The 22179-nt window shown below is 36.6% G+C and overlaps 1 protein-coding gene across 1 annotated transcript in view; it reads right to left on the reverse strand.

Moving 5' to 3' along the window:
• ATRNL1 (attractin like 1) overlaps nt 1–22179 on the reverse strand; it is a 543282-nt gene that overhangs the window by 471456 nt on the left and 49647 nt on the right. Inside the window, exons 5-7 of the mRNA XM_075717535.1 lie at nt 20519–20727; nt 7913–8087; nt 6668–6755 (exon numbers count right to left, since the gene is read on the reverse strand). Coding sequence (XP_075573650.1) covers nt 6668–6755; nt 7913–8087; nt 20519–20727 — 472 coding nt within the window. The remainder of the gene's footprint in view (nt 1–6667; nt 6756–7912; nt 8088–20518; nt 20728–22179) is intronic.

A 22179-nucleotide genomic window follows, 5' to 3' on the forward strand; every position in this document is an offset into this window, starting at 1 on the left:
CTTAATTGTATCATGGCTACACAGAAAAGTTTCTATCTCAGAAACGAGTTTTCTGCCTTAATTCTTATAAGTCCAATGTGTTCCTGAAAATTTGGCCAAAGAAATGCCACTCACAAACGACATGAAAAACAGTCATTCTCCATTTTCTTCAAACAAGACTATCAATCTGTTTTCCTCCCTCAGACTGTACCAATACATTAATATATACATTAATGTAAACTAACAGGACTCAAAAGTTCATCAGAACTTTTGTTCTCTATGCTTACCTGAGATTTCTGAAAGTTTAGTCAAATCTGTACACCATTAAGAAATTTCTGAATTCATTTTTCAAGCAAAATATAGGTAAGACTCAAAAAAAGTCATCTGGCAATAACTCATCCATCACAAGGCTGTTTTCTGCATTCAATACATGCCACCTGGTTTAGGACCATCTAATACCTCCTCTTCCTTTCCCCAAACCATTACATCCTTTAATATGGTAACAACATCAAGAGCATTCTTCTATGTGTTATATCAAAGAACAAAAAAAAAAGAATAATCAATATCTCTACTTGATCCCACAATCCTCCCATTAGATCAGGACTGACAGACTGGAAAGCAGTCTTCACTTAACTCTTCCTCCTGCAGCCTGCTTTATTATTCTTAGCTTCTTGTGGAACTATATCCTCACTGAGCAAGAACCTGAACACAAACCTGCGAAGTTACACAAGGGGCATATTATAACCTAAGCTTCCCAACAGGACCGAATTCATGTTCAAGACAGTACATACTGCAGCAATTTGTATGTCAGGAGGTTAGCCTAATCAAGAGTGCTGTCACTTTCTTTCTTCATTATTTCCACAGTCTTCCACACTCCTGCTGGCTACAGTTAAAGGTATTAATCCATTGAAGAATTCAATTAAGTCAGTTCCTATGTATCTTCAAAGCCAATAACTTTTCTCCTGGACTACAGTGGCACTCAAAATACAGGACAGGAAAATAAGGTAGTGTGCTTTTGACAAAAAACACAAAATCTCAAATTCACTTGTTTGCGTGAACACTCCTACAATTACAGAAAACTAGGCTGAAGAAAAGCATGCAAATAAAACTACATGAACAGGGCTTTAAAACTGCTGAAGGTATAAGCTAGAATTTTAGCAGAGATGTCAGTCTGATCTTTTGCACATTTAATACTTGGATTAAACATACTAGAAGGAAGGAATAAGTAATGGAGACTGCATAGGAAAGTATTAACTAAGAACTAAAACATAAAAGCTGATCATGGTTAGACTTCAACTTTCAAACCAACTGCAATATCTTGAAACAAGGAATGAAAAATACTGTACTTTTACATAAAGGAACCAATCTCTTGATGAGTAAGGTCCACTTAATTGGAGAGGAAGTCTGAGTAGGCTTTTATCTAGACTATATGCAAAAAGTGTACGACAGCTCATCTAACCTACTTCTCATATACTACTGAGGTCTGCAAATCAGAATTAGAAAGCAAGTTGTGCATAAGATGTAAATTAAAGTCATAAAATAATAAAACTTGGCAATGTGGCGATACAACCTGCTAATAATTAGAATAGTTAGAAAAGACCTACATACCTAGTGCTATTCCCAATTATAGTACAACAGCCAACAAAAATAGGCATATAAAAGAATAACAACAAACCAATTGGTGAAAGATTTTGTCTCACTCAAAGCGGAAAAAGTTTTTACTAAAGCAGAAAAAGTTTTTACTCTTTTTGTTTTGTTAACGCTAGCTTTTGATTAGACTAATAAAATACCAGAAGATATACACAGACTCAATAGCAATATCAATTAATTTGGAAAAGGAATCAAAACAATTACCCTTTTTTAATAAAGCTTTAAAATTGGAAGTAACATTCCTAAAACTCAAATGAGTCAAATTAAATTTGACTACGTATAAAATGGTCCATATACTGGAAAACATCTTTACAATTACTACTATGTTAGCCTGCCTGTTTGCTTCATTCCTATTGCCAGTCTCAAAGGAAACAAATCTCAATGCCCAGTCATCTTTCCACTGTCTTGGGACTACTAGCAACAGTTTAATTATGAGGTCGAATTCTGCGATACAACCACAAGCTCACTACCAAGTAAACTCCCAGCAGTGACCATATACTCACCCCATATGCAACTCCCTTTCTACTTTGTTCCAGGGATCCAGTATTTTTCAATTTCCTGTCTAACTCCCTATCTAGTCACCGTTTAGCAAAGCTGTATGTACCTAGTTTAGAAACCTCACAAGCCATTTCCTCCAGTCTCTTTATAAACCTATTTCTTAAATTAATTATTTCAAAGTGTGTTGACATTTTTCAGTATCAAGATGCCAGGAACTATATATAATCTTTGAGATATGGGAGAACCAATTGCTAACAGATATAGGTAGCACCTTTTCAATAACCAGTCTGAAGAGGCACTGAAGGTAATACTATCTAACAGTTTAGTTGGTCTAAAAGCAAGAACACTTTTATACTCTCTCCTCTATAAATGCATAAAAAGTCTTAGTCACTTGTTACAACTATACATCAGTGGGAGTCTTCTGATCTTTTTTTCTTCAGAATAAAGAAGTACAGTACTTCAATTTTAACTAAAGACGCTTTCTGAGGGAAATGGGCACAGTAACTTATTTCATTCTCCACAGAGTCAATTATATAGCTTCAATTTACCTTGCACCACAATCAGGCAATACTAGCTCTGTGCTCTCACTCCGGTCTAGCACTAGGCTTTGAAATCTCAGGAGCTCAAGTCAAAAACGTAATCTAATTTCTTTTCTGTGGATATTTTTTCTCTCAACTATAAAGGAAATGTTACACACCAACTAGTACACAGCTCAAAACGCAGCTCAAAGCTGCCACCTCTAGGTACTATGTTCTACTACTCTTCACACTAAATTATTTTTCTGTTTTTTCAAGAGACTGAACATCTGAAAGGAAAAATATCAAAAGTTTATCCTAACAAGTTAATTTTAAAACTTATTTCAAAATTAAGTACTTTTTCACTTGAAATTTCTTCAGCTTAGATGATCAGCTCCTTTTGGCCCATGTAATTTTCGACATTTGACAAAACACTAGTACAAGCAACATACTAGTTAATTATTTGACATGAGTGGTGCTGTGTTCATTATTAGTGAATTCTAGTTACTAATTAACATGTGCCTGTGACAACAGCAACAGCTTCTTCGCTACACACTTGCTTGTAGCTTTCATTAATATTAACAAGAGTTGCATTTCCTCACTGAGATCTGAAAAGATCTCTGAATTAACACAAGTCTATTATATTTAATATTTGCTGGTAAAAGTATCTCTGAAATGGTTACCCTTTAGTCTGGAATATCTCAAGAAAATATTAGCACTGTCAAATAAAAAGGTTAAATGATATTTTAAGCCTTTATTCTGAACTGCTAAATAATACATTACTTGAATGTTTCCCAACTAAAATGTCCACATTCTACAAGAACTGTAATAACCAAAGATACCAGTCAGAAAGATCTGACCTTTCAAAGAACAGATAATACATTAGTAATGAATCAGGGAACTGACGAGAAGAAAAGCAATTTTTGAGTTGATGTTGGGGCATGCACAGAATCTAGTTTATATTACTACTGAAAAACACCTCTACAATAGTAACCATGCCAGGTACAAATTCATCTCTGGAAGAGCAACAGATGCCAGGAAAACAAACAGAAAACAAAAAAGTCCACCCACTCCTACAATTCTGCTTAACTTCAAAAGAAGCACTATATAAAAGCAAGACCAATCATAAAAAGAAACTAAAAGGTACAACTACAACAATAAAATCTCTAATGACAATATGAAGACATCTTAAGGACATCTGCTCAGATCACATGAATCCTTCCTATTTAAAAAAAAAAAAAAAACAAACAAAAAAAACAAAAACACACCACAAAATTTCCCATTATAAATAACACAATAAATAAAGCTTAACTTAACAGAGGATAATGGAGATGGTTAGGAGAAAAAGTATACTTCAAAATAAAGGTTCAAAAACTTCAGCAGATTAAAACAGAGACATATAAAGGCAAGCCATGAAACAGTTTAATGAGCTGCCTGCAAAATTTATATATAAAGTATTAATACATCATTTTTCAAATACATTAGAAATACAGCCAACTAGATAATTTGCGGTGCCAACAGGCAGTCTGAAGGAGTACTGTGAGAAGATAAAGCTGTAGCAATAAAATGAAGTTAATTTTCCCATGTGAGTTCTTCATGGTAGACTTTACAGGTATTTCCACAGCAAAAATTAATACAGAAGGTTACAGTAAAAAAAAAACAAACAAAAAAAACCCAAAACAAAACACTGACAAAAAAGTCAGCAATAAGTCACCAGGATCAGTTCTGAAGGAATTTAAGAACAAAACAGCTGACCCCTGTCTGTAGTGTGTAACTCCCTCCTTAAAAATGTGTCAGTACCAAGAGACTGAAAAGCAACAGGCAGAAAGGATGGAATTCAGTGAACACATGGATAAGACAGAGTAAAAGTCTAACAACTTTTGAAAACAGAAGTTATATCTTGCAAATCATTGGATTTTCCTGAAGGAATCAAAGGTCTGGTTGATACAGTTACCTGGAACTTCCAGATGATGCTTGATAATGTTCCTCACGCCTTAAAGAAACTAAGCTGCTCCAGGATGAGCAAGGCAGATAACACAAGGGTAAATTTGATAAAGAAAAGTTGGGGGAAAAAAATGCTCACTTAAATGAATAATGGTCATTAGTGGTGTCCCACAGAGATCTACAATTGGGAATTGTTTGTTCAACATACTCAAAAATAATCTGGCACATAGATGAACAGAAAAATGATTTTTTTTTTTTTGACAATACTATGTTACTCAAAATAACTGACACAATGGTCAAAAGCAAAGAATTGCAGAAGAATCTCATAATACTGAATGTGCAATACAAGGACAAATAAAATAAAAGTTCACATAGATAAGCATGAAGCATATGACTGAAAATCAATTTTAAGTCTGTACATACGGTGGTGGGTTTTGAATTGACTAGAATGAGATCTTGAAGTTATAACTGATAGTTCTGTGAAAATACCAGTTCAAAGCCAACAGCAGATTTTCAAAAAGCTAAAATACCGTTAAGAATTAGTAAAAAAAAAAAATTAGACCATTAGTTCTATGACATCAATCTCTGAGGTATCAATACACTAAAGACTGTGATTCCCCCTATCTCAGAGGGGATATTACAGAACTAGAAGAGGTAGAGGCAATGACACAATGTTATCTAAGGTATGAAATAGCTTCCTTCTACAGGATTATTAAAAATGCAAGGAATTTTCAGCATGAAAAAGAAATTATAAAGAGAGAATATGATGGACTTACAGAAAATCATGAGTGGTACAGACAAAATAAATGGAAAACAGTATAAGAAGTAGGGATTATTGAAACTAAACCAGCTAGTACCAGTTTCCCAAAAGGTGATTTTTCTTCACAAAATATGCTGGAATTCTTAGGCACAGGATGGTATCAATGCTAAAATAAGCATATGGTCTGAAATTTGGGGAAAAAAAAAAAATAAAACAAACATGGATTCATACTCTTTCCACAAAAATACTACCCTATCTTAGAAAATCCCAGCTACAGACTATGACAGTAGTCTGAGGAAGCTTCTGTATGTTCTTGTAATTTTTTCTTATATTATTCCCTAGGCATTCTCTGTTACCCATTATTCAAGACATGTTACCAGGCTAGATGAACACTCTGGTCTGACTTGATACAATCTTTTTTGTTCTTCCCTACTGGAGGTGTCTTTTTGTTTCTTTTTTTTTTTCTTTAGCAAAATAAATCTTTAAAAGTGCTTTCAATAAAGCAGCATGCAGACTACATGATACCACTAGAAGCAAAACTGCCAGTAGTTCATATTTATTTGAACTTCCAGTAAAATGATACTATAGAACAACAGTTGGTATTTTAATAATGGTCTGATTCTTTACGAAGAATACAAAACAAGTAAAAAGGTATTTCTTCCTGTCATAGCCTTTAAGTCGTTAACAGGCCTTAATGACCCTGACCCCCCTCACCCGGAGCTCAGCCATGGACCCTCAGTCCCTGACTGCCTGTCACCCTGCCTCCTGGACGGACCCGGACGCGGACCCGCGTTGTAGCTAGCCTGTCTCCTGGATGGATCCCTCAGGCAGACGTCGTAGCCTTCTCTCCAGCCCTGGCCCCATCTCCTTTTGCTCCTGACTGGACTGCCGGAGAGTCCCTGGACGTGGGTCATCGCTTGCCATGTCTCAGGCTGTCAAAGACCCAGCTGCCAGCACCCAGCTCTGCTGGCTCAGCCCCTGGGGATGGTGCCTGGTCAGCGAGGGCACTGCCCACGCTGGAGTCGCCCTTGTCTTCCAGCTTGCCTTCCCTTACCACAGTTCCGATTATATTAGCCCCCTTTTATTGGTGGGTTTAGCTTTGAGGGTTTACGGTCAGCTAATGAGTGACTTAGATCTACTGCACAATTTTTGGACGAAGATTGTGCAATAGATCTAAGTACTGAATAAGACACTAATACAAAATGCTTAGGGACTAGAAATTAAATTATCCTCAATAATCTATGTTCATGATGAATCATTTTAAGACCGCTAACAGCACACACAGAGAAATTAATTAAATAGGATGCTGAAGAGTCCAAACCTGATACAAAGCAAGAGTGTGTCCATATCTCTGGAGTGGCCCTTTGGATACAGGTACTACGTTCCATATACTGCTTTCCAAATTGTAGCTAGAAGAGAAATAGAAAAGTAAACATTTTCTACCTGCAGAGAAATAGGGACTTTTGTACATTTCAACTAACTTCTGTTTGGCAAAGCGTGCACACTTGATCAGTCACTGCTGTTTATCTGACATGGTAATTTGTTAGCAGCAGTAACATGATCACTTTTAACTGTTACAAGCGCACTAACTAGTGATAGGGTACTAAATGCTCATCAATGAAAACAGAAGCAGCTCTTTTAGGGACCCATCAACAATCTCAGAAAATAGGACTGTAATAAAAATCACCAGACTTACATGACAGTTATGAAACTAGATTGCTAAGCTCACTCTTACCAGTCACACACACAAAAAAAAAAACCCCAGACCCAAACAGACTAAACTGCTTATGCCAGAATCTTTTGCACTACTTTGAAAACTTATTGTTGAGCTCCCTCTCAGCTGTATGGTTGATTTTAATTTCCATTAATTTTTAATTAACAATTAATCCATTAATGGATTTAAACACAACAAGATGGAAGAGAGGTAAAAAAATAAGCCGACAGAGATAGAAAAGGAAATCACCAAAGATAATGGGATTTATTTTGGATAATTGCAAAGTTGTGGAAGAAAACAAGAGGTAGACAAAAATAGAGCAAATGCGTTAATAAATATATACTAATACGTGCATTTACCACGTTTAGGGCCTGTACATATAAACAAGTCACCACACAACTGTCATAAACATGAAGAAGTGAAATATGGATGACTTGCCTAACCCTACCGGCATGGCACCAACAGGCTAAGTGCATGCATTAAATACAAGTCACCTGTAATTATAAATTAACTTCAATAATGCTAATAGCATTCTAGATGTACTATCTGAAAATATCAGCACATGGATTTCTTTTACTGTTTGATCACTACATTTTTATGCTTTGCAGCAAAGTATAGCAACCGTTTTCACAAAACTGAATAAATTACACATTAGTATCATATATAGATCGCTATTACCCATACTTTAATTTTTTTTAATAAGAAAATTACAAGCAGAAAATAAAACTGTTAATAAAGAATCTAAAAACATAAAACTTCCAGTTCAATTTCAGGATAGAGGCTACCTCCCTGGTAAGATCAGTTTTCCCTAAGCCACATCAGAAGGGATATGACAAAGGAGAAATCACTTACTTCAACACCATTTGGAATGAACTGTAGTTAAAAGTGTATCCACCAATCACCCACATAAATTTCCCGTGTAGGACTGCCTTATGGGAAGCCCGGCCCACAGAAGGGCTGAATGGCTTTACGTTTGGTAGAATCCAGTAAGACTCCGTGGAGGGGACATTCAAAGAACAGTCTGGACCTGTTTTGTAAACAAATGTGCAATTTGTACAATCTGTTAGACAGGGACGTTAAAGCCAATAAAGCAGAAACAGGGGAGGCTTAATTACAGATGTCAGGATTGCTCATTCTGATAAAATACAGTATACACTTTTATGTTTAACAGATGCTCAATGAAAAAAATTGACAAGGGACGTCAGTCAAACTGAAAGTGTTAGATTAGCTCAAATAATGACACATTTCTGCATTCTTCTCAGAAAATATACTGTATGAGTCACAAATTGAAAGAAAGGCGTAATGCATCATATTTTTAGATGCTGTATAGGTTTAAAATGTGTAGCACAGTATACGCTGCATGTTACCTCTGGAGAAAAATTATACTGCATTTGAACTAACTAGACTAAGCTTACATCAAAGCCAATAACATTACAGTAAATTAAGTTACAATATAGATTATACTATATTAAATCTCAGGAATAAAAATTTACCCTTTGCCAATGCCATTTCTGCATTGTGTTTCAAGAGTAAAATACACTGTAAAGTGCTTTCTGAAAAGAATTATTTGAATATTTAAGTTTTATAAGATTTTATAGATCATTCTACAAAGCTACCAAAACACTACTATCATTTTGAAACAATTTCAGCCAATTAGTTTTGCTAAATAAGGAAAAGTCAGCAAAATGTGTCATTTAAGTTAGATACTATTAAAATCATGAATAGCAGAAATATTTATTTCTCATTTGTTCTAACAAAAATGTGATCTCTTCATCATTAGTTTACCCTCTAGGTGTCAAAAGAACTTTAAAGTTTTGTTATTTAAAACCTGAATATATTCAGAACTTTGCTTAAAAAAAAAAAAAAGACAAAAAAAAAGACAGCATATGCACTATTTGCCTCTTGTCAGTGACTGTACAACATTACTGACTGGGGTTTTTTCTAGATGGGGAACACTGAATTTTTAGGACATCAGTGTGTTCCACAATCATGGAATTGAAATTTTTATTATCAGTGATGGCACACAGATATTGTATGACAGCCAAACTATTCCTGTAATTTGATACTGATATTATAAGAAATGTTATGTCCCTCTCAGCTTTAACTGGGGTAAATCCTTCCCTCAAGCTACTGGACATTACAAAAAAAACAAAGCTGTTGAAGTCAGACTGGACATAACATTCTTTGGAAACTCAGTGATAACATGCTTAAAAAAAAAGAAGAAAAAAACCCACACCCAAAAAGCAAACACAGAGGGAAGAAGAAAAAAAAACAAACAAACCCACACAAAAACCCACAAAAACCTAGTCTGCATCCCAAACGTCACACATGACATCAACTTTTTAAAAAGGTTCCAGGGAAGATCGGAAAACTACTGGCCTGCCATGCTTCCATTTCTACCAGGCAAATCAGCAGAAACTATAAGAATGGACAGAATTAGTCAATAGATAGATAATTGCCATCTACTCATAAAAATCAGTATAGCTTTCGTAAAGAGAAGGCCTGTCTTCCAAAACTATTAAAGTCCTTTGAAGATATCAAGATGGGGTGATCCAGTTGATACACTGACATGGATTTTCACAAGGCTTTTAACAAAATTCCTCAGTCAAGACTTCTAAGGATACTTGACTGTTGTGGAGTGCCACAAGGATTTCTGCTGGCACCCACAGTATTCAACATACACATTACTGATCCTGAAAGAGGATGAGCAGTGGAGAAAGTTTGCTGATAAATGCAATTACTGGAGGGCAGAAAGAGTAAGAACAGGTTTGAAGAACCACAGAACAAGTTCTTGTCTGACCATGTGACTGAGCAATAAAATTACACATGAAATTCAACATAGATAAATTTAAAACTGTAAACTGCATTTTACCTTTGACTAAAAAGAAAACAGTCTCTTAACTAACCATCACTAGTCAGGAGTAAAGTCTCTTCCTAAGAAAACTCATGAAAATATCACCTCAACACTCTGCAATGGTCATAAAAGGAAATCATATGTTAGAACAGAGAACACTGCTACCCCACAGTATAAATCAGCGGTTTGCCCACACTTAGAAAACTGTGTGCCCTACTCAAAAAGAAGATAGAGCTGGCAACTGTTTACTGAAGAGTAATAAGGACGTTCAAAGGAACTGAATGGCTTCTGCAATCGGAAATACTGAGTTGGCTAGGACTTTTTCATTTGGAAAAAAAAAAGAAAATTTGGAAGTGAATGATAAATGTCTCTAAAATAAGTGATAAGTGAATAAATTGGATATGAAGAGTCTACAGTTTCTTGAATATAAGAACCAAGGTTTTTCAAATACAGCTTGAAGAAGCCATGTTCAAAACAAACAAGAGGAGACAGTTTTCCACGCAAAAAGTATCAGACCTCCTTGGCAAGGAACCCTGACAAAGGATGCTCTGGATGCAAAGGTTTACACTGAGTTAAGGAGAGACTGGACAAGCATTTAGGAAAGAAAGCTGCTGAAGTTCACTAAGTAAACTAAATAAGTCATTTCCATCGAGTTCATGCTTTTAAAACACATTATTCGGGGGGGGGGGGGGGGACACGGGGGGGACAAGGGAAGATTACATTTTTCCAATGTGGAATTTTTCCAATTTTGGGGCAACTTGTTACAATTACTTCTTATACACAACGACCAGGCAAATAATCTGTACCTAACCAGTTGTCAACTCTTCCTCGTACTCTATAGAAGAATGATGTCCACTTGTACCCAAATTACCCTGCATTTGTTAAATGATGTAGACACTCAATTCCCATTGTTCATTATACCTTCTACCCAGAAAAGATTAATGGTGTTTGAATGAGGTCTAATGAGAGTATGAACAATTCAGTGTATTATTTCTTAAGCATTAATAATAGATACTGTAATAGAATTGTATCCTCAGCAAGATTCTGATTCGGTAAATTGCTGTAGGAAACACTCGGTTTGAATCTGAAAGCGCTTAAAAATAAACAATTGATTAAGAATTCTTTGATCAGGAAAGGGCTTAGAATTATGAAAAGGGTGCCTCCAGTCAGAGAATGAAACCCCGCGTGTTCTTATGGCAGCGGCCCTTCCCGCGCAGCCACGTGGCGGCCAACAGTGCCCCCTAGTGGCCACGAGCGAACCAAGCACAGAAACGACTCGCACGCCAACGGATTTGGGATTTTCATTTCCGGAGACAGGGAACCGCAAGGATTCATAGAGCAAAGCCAAAATATAGTTAGGCGACATGGACTGTATTAAAATGAGAACAAGCAAAAACTCTGTATACAAACTTAATGTCAAATTCTTAACAACACCCTTAACAGATCAGTGACTGGAAGAATGCCGCAGACAACTTTCTTACAGCCTCGGTGCTTCATTGCCGGTCTAACACCAAACAACAGGAAAGGCGAGATAGAGAGGAGAAACACCGTGCACCCAGGTCTTGTTCCGGCACAGAGGAAGGACACGCGCTAAGGAGACACACCTGAACTCAGGAGCTTGAAAGCGGCAGGTTTTCTTCAAAGAACACATCAATGCCCCGTGCGTGGCGTGCACGTGCGTTAAAGTTTCATCAGTTGACATTGCCACCAGAAGAGGCACCCCGGCCTCCCCTCACTGCTTCCTCTTCAGCTGTTATCACTACTGGCACCAGTTTGCACATGGCTGCACCATGAACCAGACGAGGGAATGCATCCAGGTTAAAACGGGCTTTTATATTTAGCCAGGCTAACTTTTAATCTGGATGTGTTTCCTTCTGTGTTTCACCTTGCCCACGTGCACATGGTTGTGCCAACACAAGTAAGACTGTGCAGCCAGGACTGCCTCTTCAGTGAAAGTGTAAAACATTCATGAATTTATCACAGTATGTATCAATCAGTAAAAAAATGGAATATATACTTGAAAAAACCCAAATAATAGAATGATACTGACTTCTACTGAAACATCATTTAAAAAGCAAATGCTTTTGTGTGGCTATTGCCTTATAAAGGCAAGGTAAACATAGGACTTATAAATATCATTTACAAATTTTTCCTACTTAAATACATATACCATGAAACATCACCATTAGTTCAGCATAGATACATTTTCTCTTCAGAAACATCACATTCACTAAATACATGCCTTTTGTGCAACACAGAGCACTACAGCTGCAGAACAAAGACATGAAAAGTGTGTTATTATTTTCTATGCAAATATGATTTTTCTCCATTTATTTAAAAGCGGATTTCTTTCTTGTCTTCCTAATGTGTCACTCAATCCACAGGGGGGGGGGGGGGGGGGGGAGCGTTAAAACCAGCAAACAACTTTATAAACCTGAATTGGAAGTCAATTACGTTATCCTCAAAGGTAGGAAAAAATTCTATAGGTTTAAAAAAGCAGTTTACCCACCCAAGAGAAGGAATCTAAATTCTATTTATTGAGGAGTTTCATGAACTGCCAAAGTAACAATCTGTTCCAGTAGTTCAAGTCATAAGATCAATTTCCACCTAATGAGAAAACATCATCTACTGTCTTCAATCCTAATGTTTTCCTTCGGGATCACAGGAAAAAAAAACAAAAGTATTGATGTGTTGAATATAAATGTCTCAGTCCTGGTTTTCATACGATCTAATCAAAGCATTTAGGTAAAGTATTTGTTGTTATTTATTCTGTATTTGTTTGATATCTGATCATTAGAGTTGCAAATTATTGCTTTAACATAATTTTTCAACGACCACAAATACAAACTCACTATTACTATTCTCAAGTACCCAATAAAATCTTCATATGATAATGAATTTGAGATTATGAAAAATATTTTTGAGAAAAGAGAATATATCTGAATATACTTTCAATAAAAATTCCATTTGAGGTTTTACCAAGCAGTAAATCACCTTTCTTACAGGAAAGTGATGAGATAGTAACTACATAAAAATACAAAGTTGCTATGTAAATGAAGAGATAGATGTTGTTCCAGAACGGCTCACTGGCATTCTAATAGTAGGTGTATTCATGTATTCCTACACTGACACTGCACAGCTCCACAACATCCATGCAGAAGGTAATTATTTCCCCCCTCCTGCAAACAGTCTTGCTCCAAATGAGACCTAGTGGTAGGCAGAGAGATCCTGGATAGGTCTCCAGCTAAAGCAGCATGGTAGCAAGCTGTGCCAGGACTCAGCCTCCTCCATGAATGAAATAGCCAGAAATCCTACTGCACGCAAGCCGATGCAGTTCTTGATATGCCGTCTGGGTGCTATTATTCAGTGCCGTTTCTTCCCTCAGCCAGGAAGAGCAGATCATCCAAGGGCTATCTGGCCTTGGGGAATCTGCAGGGTAAGTCTGAGCAGGCAAGCCAAGAGAGCTGCACTGCCTGCCACTGGTGTGTACGACTCAAAAACACCCTTTAACTGTTTGACTTCAGGTCTCAGACTCAAGATCAGCTGGGTTGGTACCGAAGAACAAGGTCTGATGCCACAGCAGTCTTTATTGGAAGCACAACGCATGGAAAGCCTTCCTAGTCTTTCATGACTGAGCACAGTCTTCAGTGTACTCTTTGGTAGACTGAGTATACTCTTCGGTAGACTTTGCATGAGATTTGTCATCTTAATATTAAACAAAAAAATGCTTTGCTTACTCTCCAAAAGAAACAGGGACTTTTCAGATTAGCAGTAGCTGACAGTACCCACTGGACTACAGATTTTGAGACTCCATGCTAATGCCAGCAGGATCATCAAGCTCTAATATCTCTGCTAACAACTTCTAGAAAACTTCACAGCTCTAACAGTCAAAAGCCTCCTTCCAATTTTCAAACTAGATGTAGTGATGGGCAGCTTACCCCAATTATTCTTCTACCAGTGTTGATATCACTGGACTTAGAGCTGGTCTATCTTTTAAGTCTACACACCTCATACATGTTTATAAACAGCAATGCTATTCCCTCCCAGCCTCCATTTTACCAGTTTTGTTAGTATCTTCCACAGCCCTGGATCATCCTAATGGTTGTCCCCTGAGCTTGTTTCAATTTGTATTCATGGAAGTGTAGTAACAAAAATTAAATATAGTGCTAATGTTTTCATATATTTAACTGTAGGTTCTGTGACTGGTCATCCTGCTACACTTGACACTTTACAGCCTATAGTTCAAAGAATATATAAAATTAAGAATATGAATTAGTTCATATTTTAATGGAGATAGACAAGCAAGTTTTCTCCCATGTCATCTTCCACATTTCAATCCAAGATTATAAAACAAATTCTATATTCTTCATCCCTAAATGTATGAATTTACAATTTATACTGAAGTAATTACATCCCACACGTTACTGTAATGCTTTTTTGCAGGATATTCTGGTCCTCCTTCATATTTAAAGTAACTCCCACCTTTGTATTACCAGATTTCATTAGCAGTCTTATGAGTAGATTATAAAAATTATGCAACAAGATCAGTCCCAAGATCAGTCTTTAAGTAGTACTGATATCTTTCCATCCTAAGTTACTTGTTCAGCACACCCACTCAAATTTCACAATTAACAAGCTGTGTTCCTCTTACTGTTCCCTTACGTATTCCTGGACTTCTTCAGTTTCAATGACTTCCTATCACCAAATGCTGAGGTTCAGATAAAAAAATATTGCATTTTCTTGTCACTTTTCTTGCAGGTTATTTTAGTATGAACTACATTGATAAATGCACATTTCATTTATTTCTTTCCTCAAATGATGGTCTAGAACTTTACATGCTGCTGAAATCAAGCTAACAAGTTTTCAGCTGCCTGAATATCTTTCTTCCTATTCTTAAATAAAGGTGCTACAAATAATGAGCTAAATTTTGTACCTTCGCTTATCAGGGAGATCAGCACTATCTATCCACTTCTTGTGTTCAGGACATAGTACTGCATTTGTTCATTAGTTTAAATCAAGTGTTTGCATGTTCTCCCTTGCTACATTTATGTGCATGCATTTTAAATAAATATTTAGATTTACTTTAATGATTTACTTTAAATGGATTACATTTTTCATTGCAACTCACAAATAGTAGGGGACTCCCTTCCTAAATCTCAGCCTAATTGCACATACAGAGCATTATCAACCATTTTAATGCAGCCAACCCTTTATTGAAATGAATCCAACAAATTCTGCTAAACCTGCTTTCACTAATCGTTAGATGACACCACAAAGGTATTTAAAACTGAAGCTGGCTCTTCATTTAACTGTGATGTTTGTTCTTTTGCAATAAGGATACTGAATTTTCTCACACAGATTTTTCAGACACTAGATTTCTAATTATGATAGCTATAGTTTGTTTACAAATCGCACAAAGTCCTCCAAGGATGCTTGACAGATTAAGTTCAATCCGAACATAAAACTGAAGAACATGTTTCCAGTATATACAAAATAACCATTCATGTTAATTCAATTCCTTCCTATGAATTCTGTATATGCAAAATTTCCTCAGACAACTCTCATTTCTATGAGACATGTAAAGAAATTACAAATATGGAGTGCAGAAATTGGATTTTAACTTAAAATTGGGGGAGAAAAGGATTCCTTGGGTTTCTGGTTTATGTGCATATATAGTATTAATGCACATATATCTAACAGGACATCTCCCAGACTGTAAAACTACAGTTTCTTCTGGCTGAATTGATACTTGGCCAGGAGAAAACCTGAAAAGTGAGATCGAGACAAAGAGGGGATTATCACAGGGCAGAACAGTTATAAGACACCTGGTTCTATTTCTTTTTTTTTTTTCCTTCCAAACCCAGGTTTGTCCAAAGCAAATGTTACACCATAGGTCCTCTTCTCTGAAAATACTTACTTGTATGCTTTCTGTTCAAGAACATCCAGGCACAACAGGCCAAAATGTCAGATTTCAGACCTCTCAGCATTTGGCACAAGCTCTTCCCAGTGCCACATTTCAACTGGCACTACTTGAGTTCACATCTCAAACCATCTCCATCAGTTTCAATAAACCACCACCACACAAGCACAGCTTTGCTAAATCTCAGCATTGAGGAATAAGGCAGGCCAAACAAGAGCACGACATCAAAGCCTTCCACTGAAACAGTCACAATGAACTCAACTCTAATTAGTCCTTTCAGGATAATCTAAGTCGAGTATAGACACACATTGACATAGTAGTTCTGGCCATACTCAAGATGCTGTTAGAATAAACACCATAGTAATGAGGAAGGCAAAATACTGAATTTTACAGTGCAGTAGTCATAGCATTCCTTTTACACTTCCATTGTTTACTTTTCTTCGTACATAAAGGCTCATTTTTCCCTAGAGAAATGTTATAAAACTCAAGCTGCCTGAATTGCTAATAGACTTATTTTGAAGTTAATGAGTTTAATTTCAGAATATGGTCTTCCACTACTTCTCTATCTGTCAGGAGCAGATCTGTGGGGAGAAACAACTGACTATACACATCCCAGAATTTTTATCGGTGTTTTAACTTTGGTCTAGATCTGATCCCTAGGACTGAGTGCCCATTTATGGCTGGTGTGCATTATGTGCAACCCTGGAGCTCACCTTCTGGTGTAGTTTCATCTGAAAGGAATGCAGTTCCTGTGTTTTCAAACCACCTCACAACACAAGCCAAAACACATGGAGGATCAGATTTTCTTTGAAGGTACCCTACTGATCCTCTTAAAGACTAATGTAAACACACTCTGTAACACCTCCCTATTAGATCCCCTTTTCACTTGCAGTACTGATGTTCAATGATCAAAGTACCAATAAAGTTCCTCTTACATTCAATAGAGTCTTCAACTCTTTTCTCCCTTTCTGCACCCAGTGCAAAAGGTACCAGCACCAAGAACATCCCCACATCACGCTGGATCAGGGAGACATCATGCCTGTGCAGGAGCTCTCAGCGAGGACTCCCACTAAACGTTCGAGTCACCACTAACTCCTTAATCCTCCTATCACAGGATTGTTTCCTAGTAAGCACATCAGTTTTGCCACATGACTTGAGTTCTCGCTGGTATTTACCCTCCTCCCTGAAGTGCCAGTCCCCAAACTGGGCACTATAATCCAATGTTATCTCCCAAATGCCTATCTCGGAGAAAGGGTCACTTGCTCTCTACTCAAAATTCCTCATGTGGAAATTATTACCTACAGTGATTTGCAAGACTTAACAATCTCTTTCTAAGACAGCCTTTCGTTTGCCAATACGGCCTGCAGTCTTTGTTCCTAGATCATTTTACATTAAGTGATATTAAGACAATTTTCTCAATTATGACTTTGAACTGGATGATTTATGGCTCTTTAAAATGAAACTAATCTTCCTTTATTTACCACACAGTGAATCTTATTAACTTACCTGAAAATATTATCAGGAAAAATTATATGTAATAATTGAGGTCTCTTAAAAAAACCTTGTTTAACACCAGACAAAAACCAGTCAGTGGAAAATTCTCCAACTAATCACTCTGCTACTGCCTATTTTACAGGTAGCTATATTTTGAATTCCTTCTGTAAAACAGTTTTTGACCTATTTAATATGTGGCAGGCTAGTTCTTTTCTATACATGGTATTAAGTCAAGCTCCTTGAAGAAATCAAAGAATATGTCTATCAACAAGACCCGTAACATTACTTTTAAAAGCATACAACACATTCATAGTAGTTGCCAATAGTTTCAGCATGTCCGAAGACAGTGCATTTATCCCTTCTAAAAATGTGGAACTGTTTACAATCCTTCCAATCATCCTGAATTTTTAACCCTGTTACAGAAGTTAACTGCTTTGAAATCTCCTCTGCTCACTTACAGCCTGAGACAGTCCAAGACAGTGTTCCTTGTATCAAAGAGAATTTGCTGGCTGTAAACATCTATCTGGCAAAAGGTAACATCTTTCTATAAACTATCTTTTCAACTTCTTAAACAGGCCAAATAGAGCAAGAGCCACCCCTTTTGTCTCAGCTAAGTCCCTGTTTCTTTTTATCTGTGCCTAGCAAAGAAAAAGAGAGCAAGTCAGCAGTTTTAAGACATTTTTTTCCTCCCTGAGTTACATTGACAGCCTGTATCAGCAGGCATCGACACATTCTGCTTTAGAATATCAAGACAGATTAGCCAGTAATGGGACAGCGTAACTCACAAGAAATCACTCTTCAGGAAAAACTTCACCCTCCTATATGTTGCCTGAATATTTTAAATAAACCAGATTTCAAGTAAATACTAAATTTTCTTCCTGTATGTACTTCTAAGACCAACCATCTCATAAATGTTTAACATTATTAAACATTAATAGCATTATTAAAAATAAGAAATGTACTTTTTGTTAAAAAAAGTAACAAGTACATTTTTGTTAAATGTACTTTTTGTTAAAAATAAAGTTGTTGTTATTATTAAATTATTTGCTTTCCAAGCCTAAAAGTTGCCATTATCATGGCATTATTCTTTATTTGTACAATTACCAGCTAACTGCAAACATCTAATAACAAGAGGACCCTACTTTTTACTGGAAACAATTATTCTATCCCAAAGAATAGTTTTCTTTTCTCAGAACACTTGTTTTAAATGTGAAATATTCTTCAGAGATGCTCCTTCCACAGCATCCACAAGATGTCACCATTGTAAAAGAAACCCCATGTGTTGTAAAATATGAAATACCCTTTTTATGTACTGAACCATGGATTTTATTTATAGTACATCTCAAACAATGCAGTCCAATGATTTTTTAATATAGGGACTAAACATACTCAAAAAAACCAAAATGGGGAAAAAACCATAAAATTATCTTCAAAAACACAGAAATCAAGACCTTACTTTAGCCAGTTGGTTTGAATTACCAAACAGAAGAAAAACTTGACAGACAGCAAGAATATTAAGATAAATAAGAATATTTATGGTTCCAGCACTGCAAATAACCTACACAGAAGATACTGTCAGTGTAGAAACTATAAAGAGAGTGTATAGATGCAAATAAACAAACAAACAAACAAAACAGCACAGAGAAGCAAGTAGTCTCCCAGAGAGCTTAAGGAAAGTCTGGTATTGTTCTGTATTGAACAAGGAAAAACAATTATGTATGCAAGCCAGCTCATCTGGCACAGAATAAAAAATAATTGAAAAATTATGTAGGTTTGGTAAAAAAACAAGGAACAATTAAGCAAATTATGTCTATATAATCCTACTCACTGTAGGAAAGAATAGGAAGCTAGTATGCACAGAAATGCTAGATGAAAACAAGGTACTAACAGTGAAAGTTAGAATTTTATTTCGTGCTAAAAACTTCTAACGAAGATTATAGCACTGTAGATGAAGGTGTAGCCTCAAAAGCGTTTCCAAAGATTGTGGATTTTTCCCATCTTGTATGCAGTGATCTGAAATTGCAAGGAATCAATGCACAAATAAAATGGTGATGTACTTGCTGCAAGTTCTACTCACAACTTCCTTACTGAGATTAAGCTTTCAGAATTTTTTTTGTGCACTATAAACATGAAAGGTTTGGAGGACTCAGTAACAAGTCTGCACTGTTTCCATTCAATGACCGTATTGCTAACCCACTTCCTTTCTGTGGGTGCACTGACTGCCTTTTAATGAACAACTTCATTAATTATTGAGAAAGTATTAAATCTCATGGTGTCTTTGGTCTAATAGGTGTGACAGCTAATAGGAGTAAAAAAAGCCATGTCCTCTGACATGCAAAAAGAAACGTCAATAAAACAAAAGTAGAGGCAGGAAGTAATGGGAAGAGGGCATATCAGCTAAGTAATCTGGAGGTATTTTAATATTTCTTTTAAGAGAAGAATGGCAAGTTCAATGCATAGCAAGCTAATCCAACTGAGCCTTTTAATAGGAATGGTAAAGGATAAAAAAGAAGAAATTCACAAACATCTACCATAATTATAGTAAGTGAATTAAACATTTAGGATCTTAAATAATTGACCTTTAATAAGAAGCAATTATTTATGGTACTGGGAGTAAAACTACAGCACATGCTTACAGTACATCCATAACTCCACAGTACATGACCACATACACATTCTCATACCGTTGCAACAAAATGGCTTACCTACTATACAAATAATATACAGCTAAAAACTAGACAGTGAATACTTACTTCATGAAGCACTAAAAATATGATGTGATGATGTGACATTAAGAAAGGGGGGCAGAAAATCAAATCTATCTAGACATTAAAAAAAATTAATAGAATAGGAAATTAGGCTATGGAGGAACTTAGTCTCCAGAAGCGCTCACAACTCTTGAGTAATTACTGCCATTATTTTTTCAAATTAATGATCTAAAAAGAAGAACGCCCACCACAGGAAAGTTTAGATCAGATATTTCTGCAGTATCTTCAGACAGAAAATATTAAAGCTGTGAGCTTTTTATATCATTGAAGTACACACACCTAGGTCCACTGAAAATTTACTCCAGAAATTGTTTTTTCATTTATGCTTATTCTTTAAAGATGCTAATTTGCACACTAGGTAGGATGCATTAAAAGCAGTTCTTTTTTAAAGATGAACTTGATTCCAAATAACAAAACCTTACCTTGCCAGCTATCATTGCAAACACACAGCTTCTCGCCTGTCAAATCACAGTACCCATGATCTGGACTGCCACAGTTGGCTTTACAATATGGAATATCACAGGCTTCTCCTTTCCAATACTTGTCACACTCACAGTACACCCGGCTTGGTACGGACACACTGGTTGTGCACTTTCCATGTTCTGAGCAGTTATTAGGGCAAGAATTAATTCTGAAAAAAAGGTAAAATAAGAGAAATGACAAGCCAAGAGTTGATGACAGTGGTTTTATCTGACAGTATTCCAACAGTATTTATTAGACAAAGTAAAATACAAACAAAGACAAAATTTTTTCCTGAAAATTTCTATGTACTGATAAAACACAAGTTTAATTATGACTTTACAGGCGAGTGAGCTGAAAAGGTGTTCATCCAGGCTTACATAAAAAGTCCATGATGCAGTCAGGATCACAAACATCTTATACTTTACCAAGAAGTACGGACATTAAACAGAAGAACATGCCCTGCCTGGACAGATCACCACCTTTCCCCACCCACCACCACACGCCCCATATTCCAGCATAGGCACTCTAGGCAGTCCCTTCAAATGCTTAGTAATTCTAGGAACATCCACACTAGACGTGACTGTGAGCAGTAACCCTTAAACTCTCCACCATACAGTTAAAGGGTTTTCCTGAGTAGCTTTGGTCCATGCTATAAAACGGTATGTCTAATATCCAAGGGGAATAAAATTGGAAAAAACAAGCAAGGAAAAATACAAGATGGGTAACATCCTGAAACTACACACAGGCAGTACTTCATGCTTTGACTCTTTAATGAGAGTGCCACCTTAACTTCACAGTCAGAGATGCAAAAAGAGGAAAGATTAGGCTGGAAGAAGTCTGTGACTGTTACGGGAGTTAGCATTTCTGTGATACACCCTACTAAACACTGAGATCACAGGCAACTAGACTGCAAAATTATGCAAGCTGGTTCCAGAAATGCAGGCAATACCTTGGAGACAAGGAGGGATGGAGGACATTGAAGGACGTGGGTCCAAGAGTTTCCATGAACAGAATATGGGTCTCAGGCAGTACATGCCTGACGAAGTCCAAAAAGGATTTGAAACCTTCTTTGATGACTCACAGCAAAGGGTTGGGTTGAAATTCAGAATAAAATGGTACTACTTGCTCTTAACAAAGGAAGAAAGAAATGAAAAAGTTAGGGCCCTTGGCCAAATGTAGCTGTGGTAGGACAGTCAGGAGATGTGTTCTCATTTCCTAAAGACTCACACCTCAGAGGACTGTTACACTACAGGGGAAAAAAAAAAAAATTCCACTTGTGAACTGCAAACGTCCTGGGGGTTTTCCCCAGTATACACGGCATCAAAGCTACTGATAGCATTAACTGTTGTATACCACAGCTGTGAGGAACCTCTGCCCCTGACTTCACAGGGACAGTGTTCTGCAGGAGGTGGAACAGTTAAGTCTTTCCAGCAATAGTGATACCAGTTTAAAAGTAGACGTATTTCCCACTCCAGTGGGTTTAAGGATTCAAACAGAATGAGGAAAAAATGGATTGGCAGAGTTGGAAGCAGGTTGCTCGACTCCAAGGAACACAAAATTTACTCAGAGAGTTCTGGAGTAACTATTATTGTTTGCAACTGGCATGGCATGTTAGTGACAG

Source organism: Pelecanus crispus, chromosome 10 (genome assembly GCF_030463565.1).
Source record: "Pelecanus crispus isolate bPelCri1 chromosome 10, bPelCri1.pri, whole genome shotgun sequence".
Classification (NCBI taxonomy): Eukaryota; Metazoa; Chordata; class Aves; order Pelecaniformes; family Pelecanidae; genus Pelecanus; species Pelecanus crispus.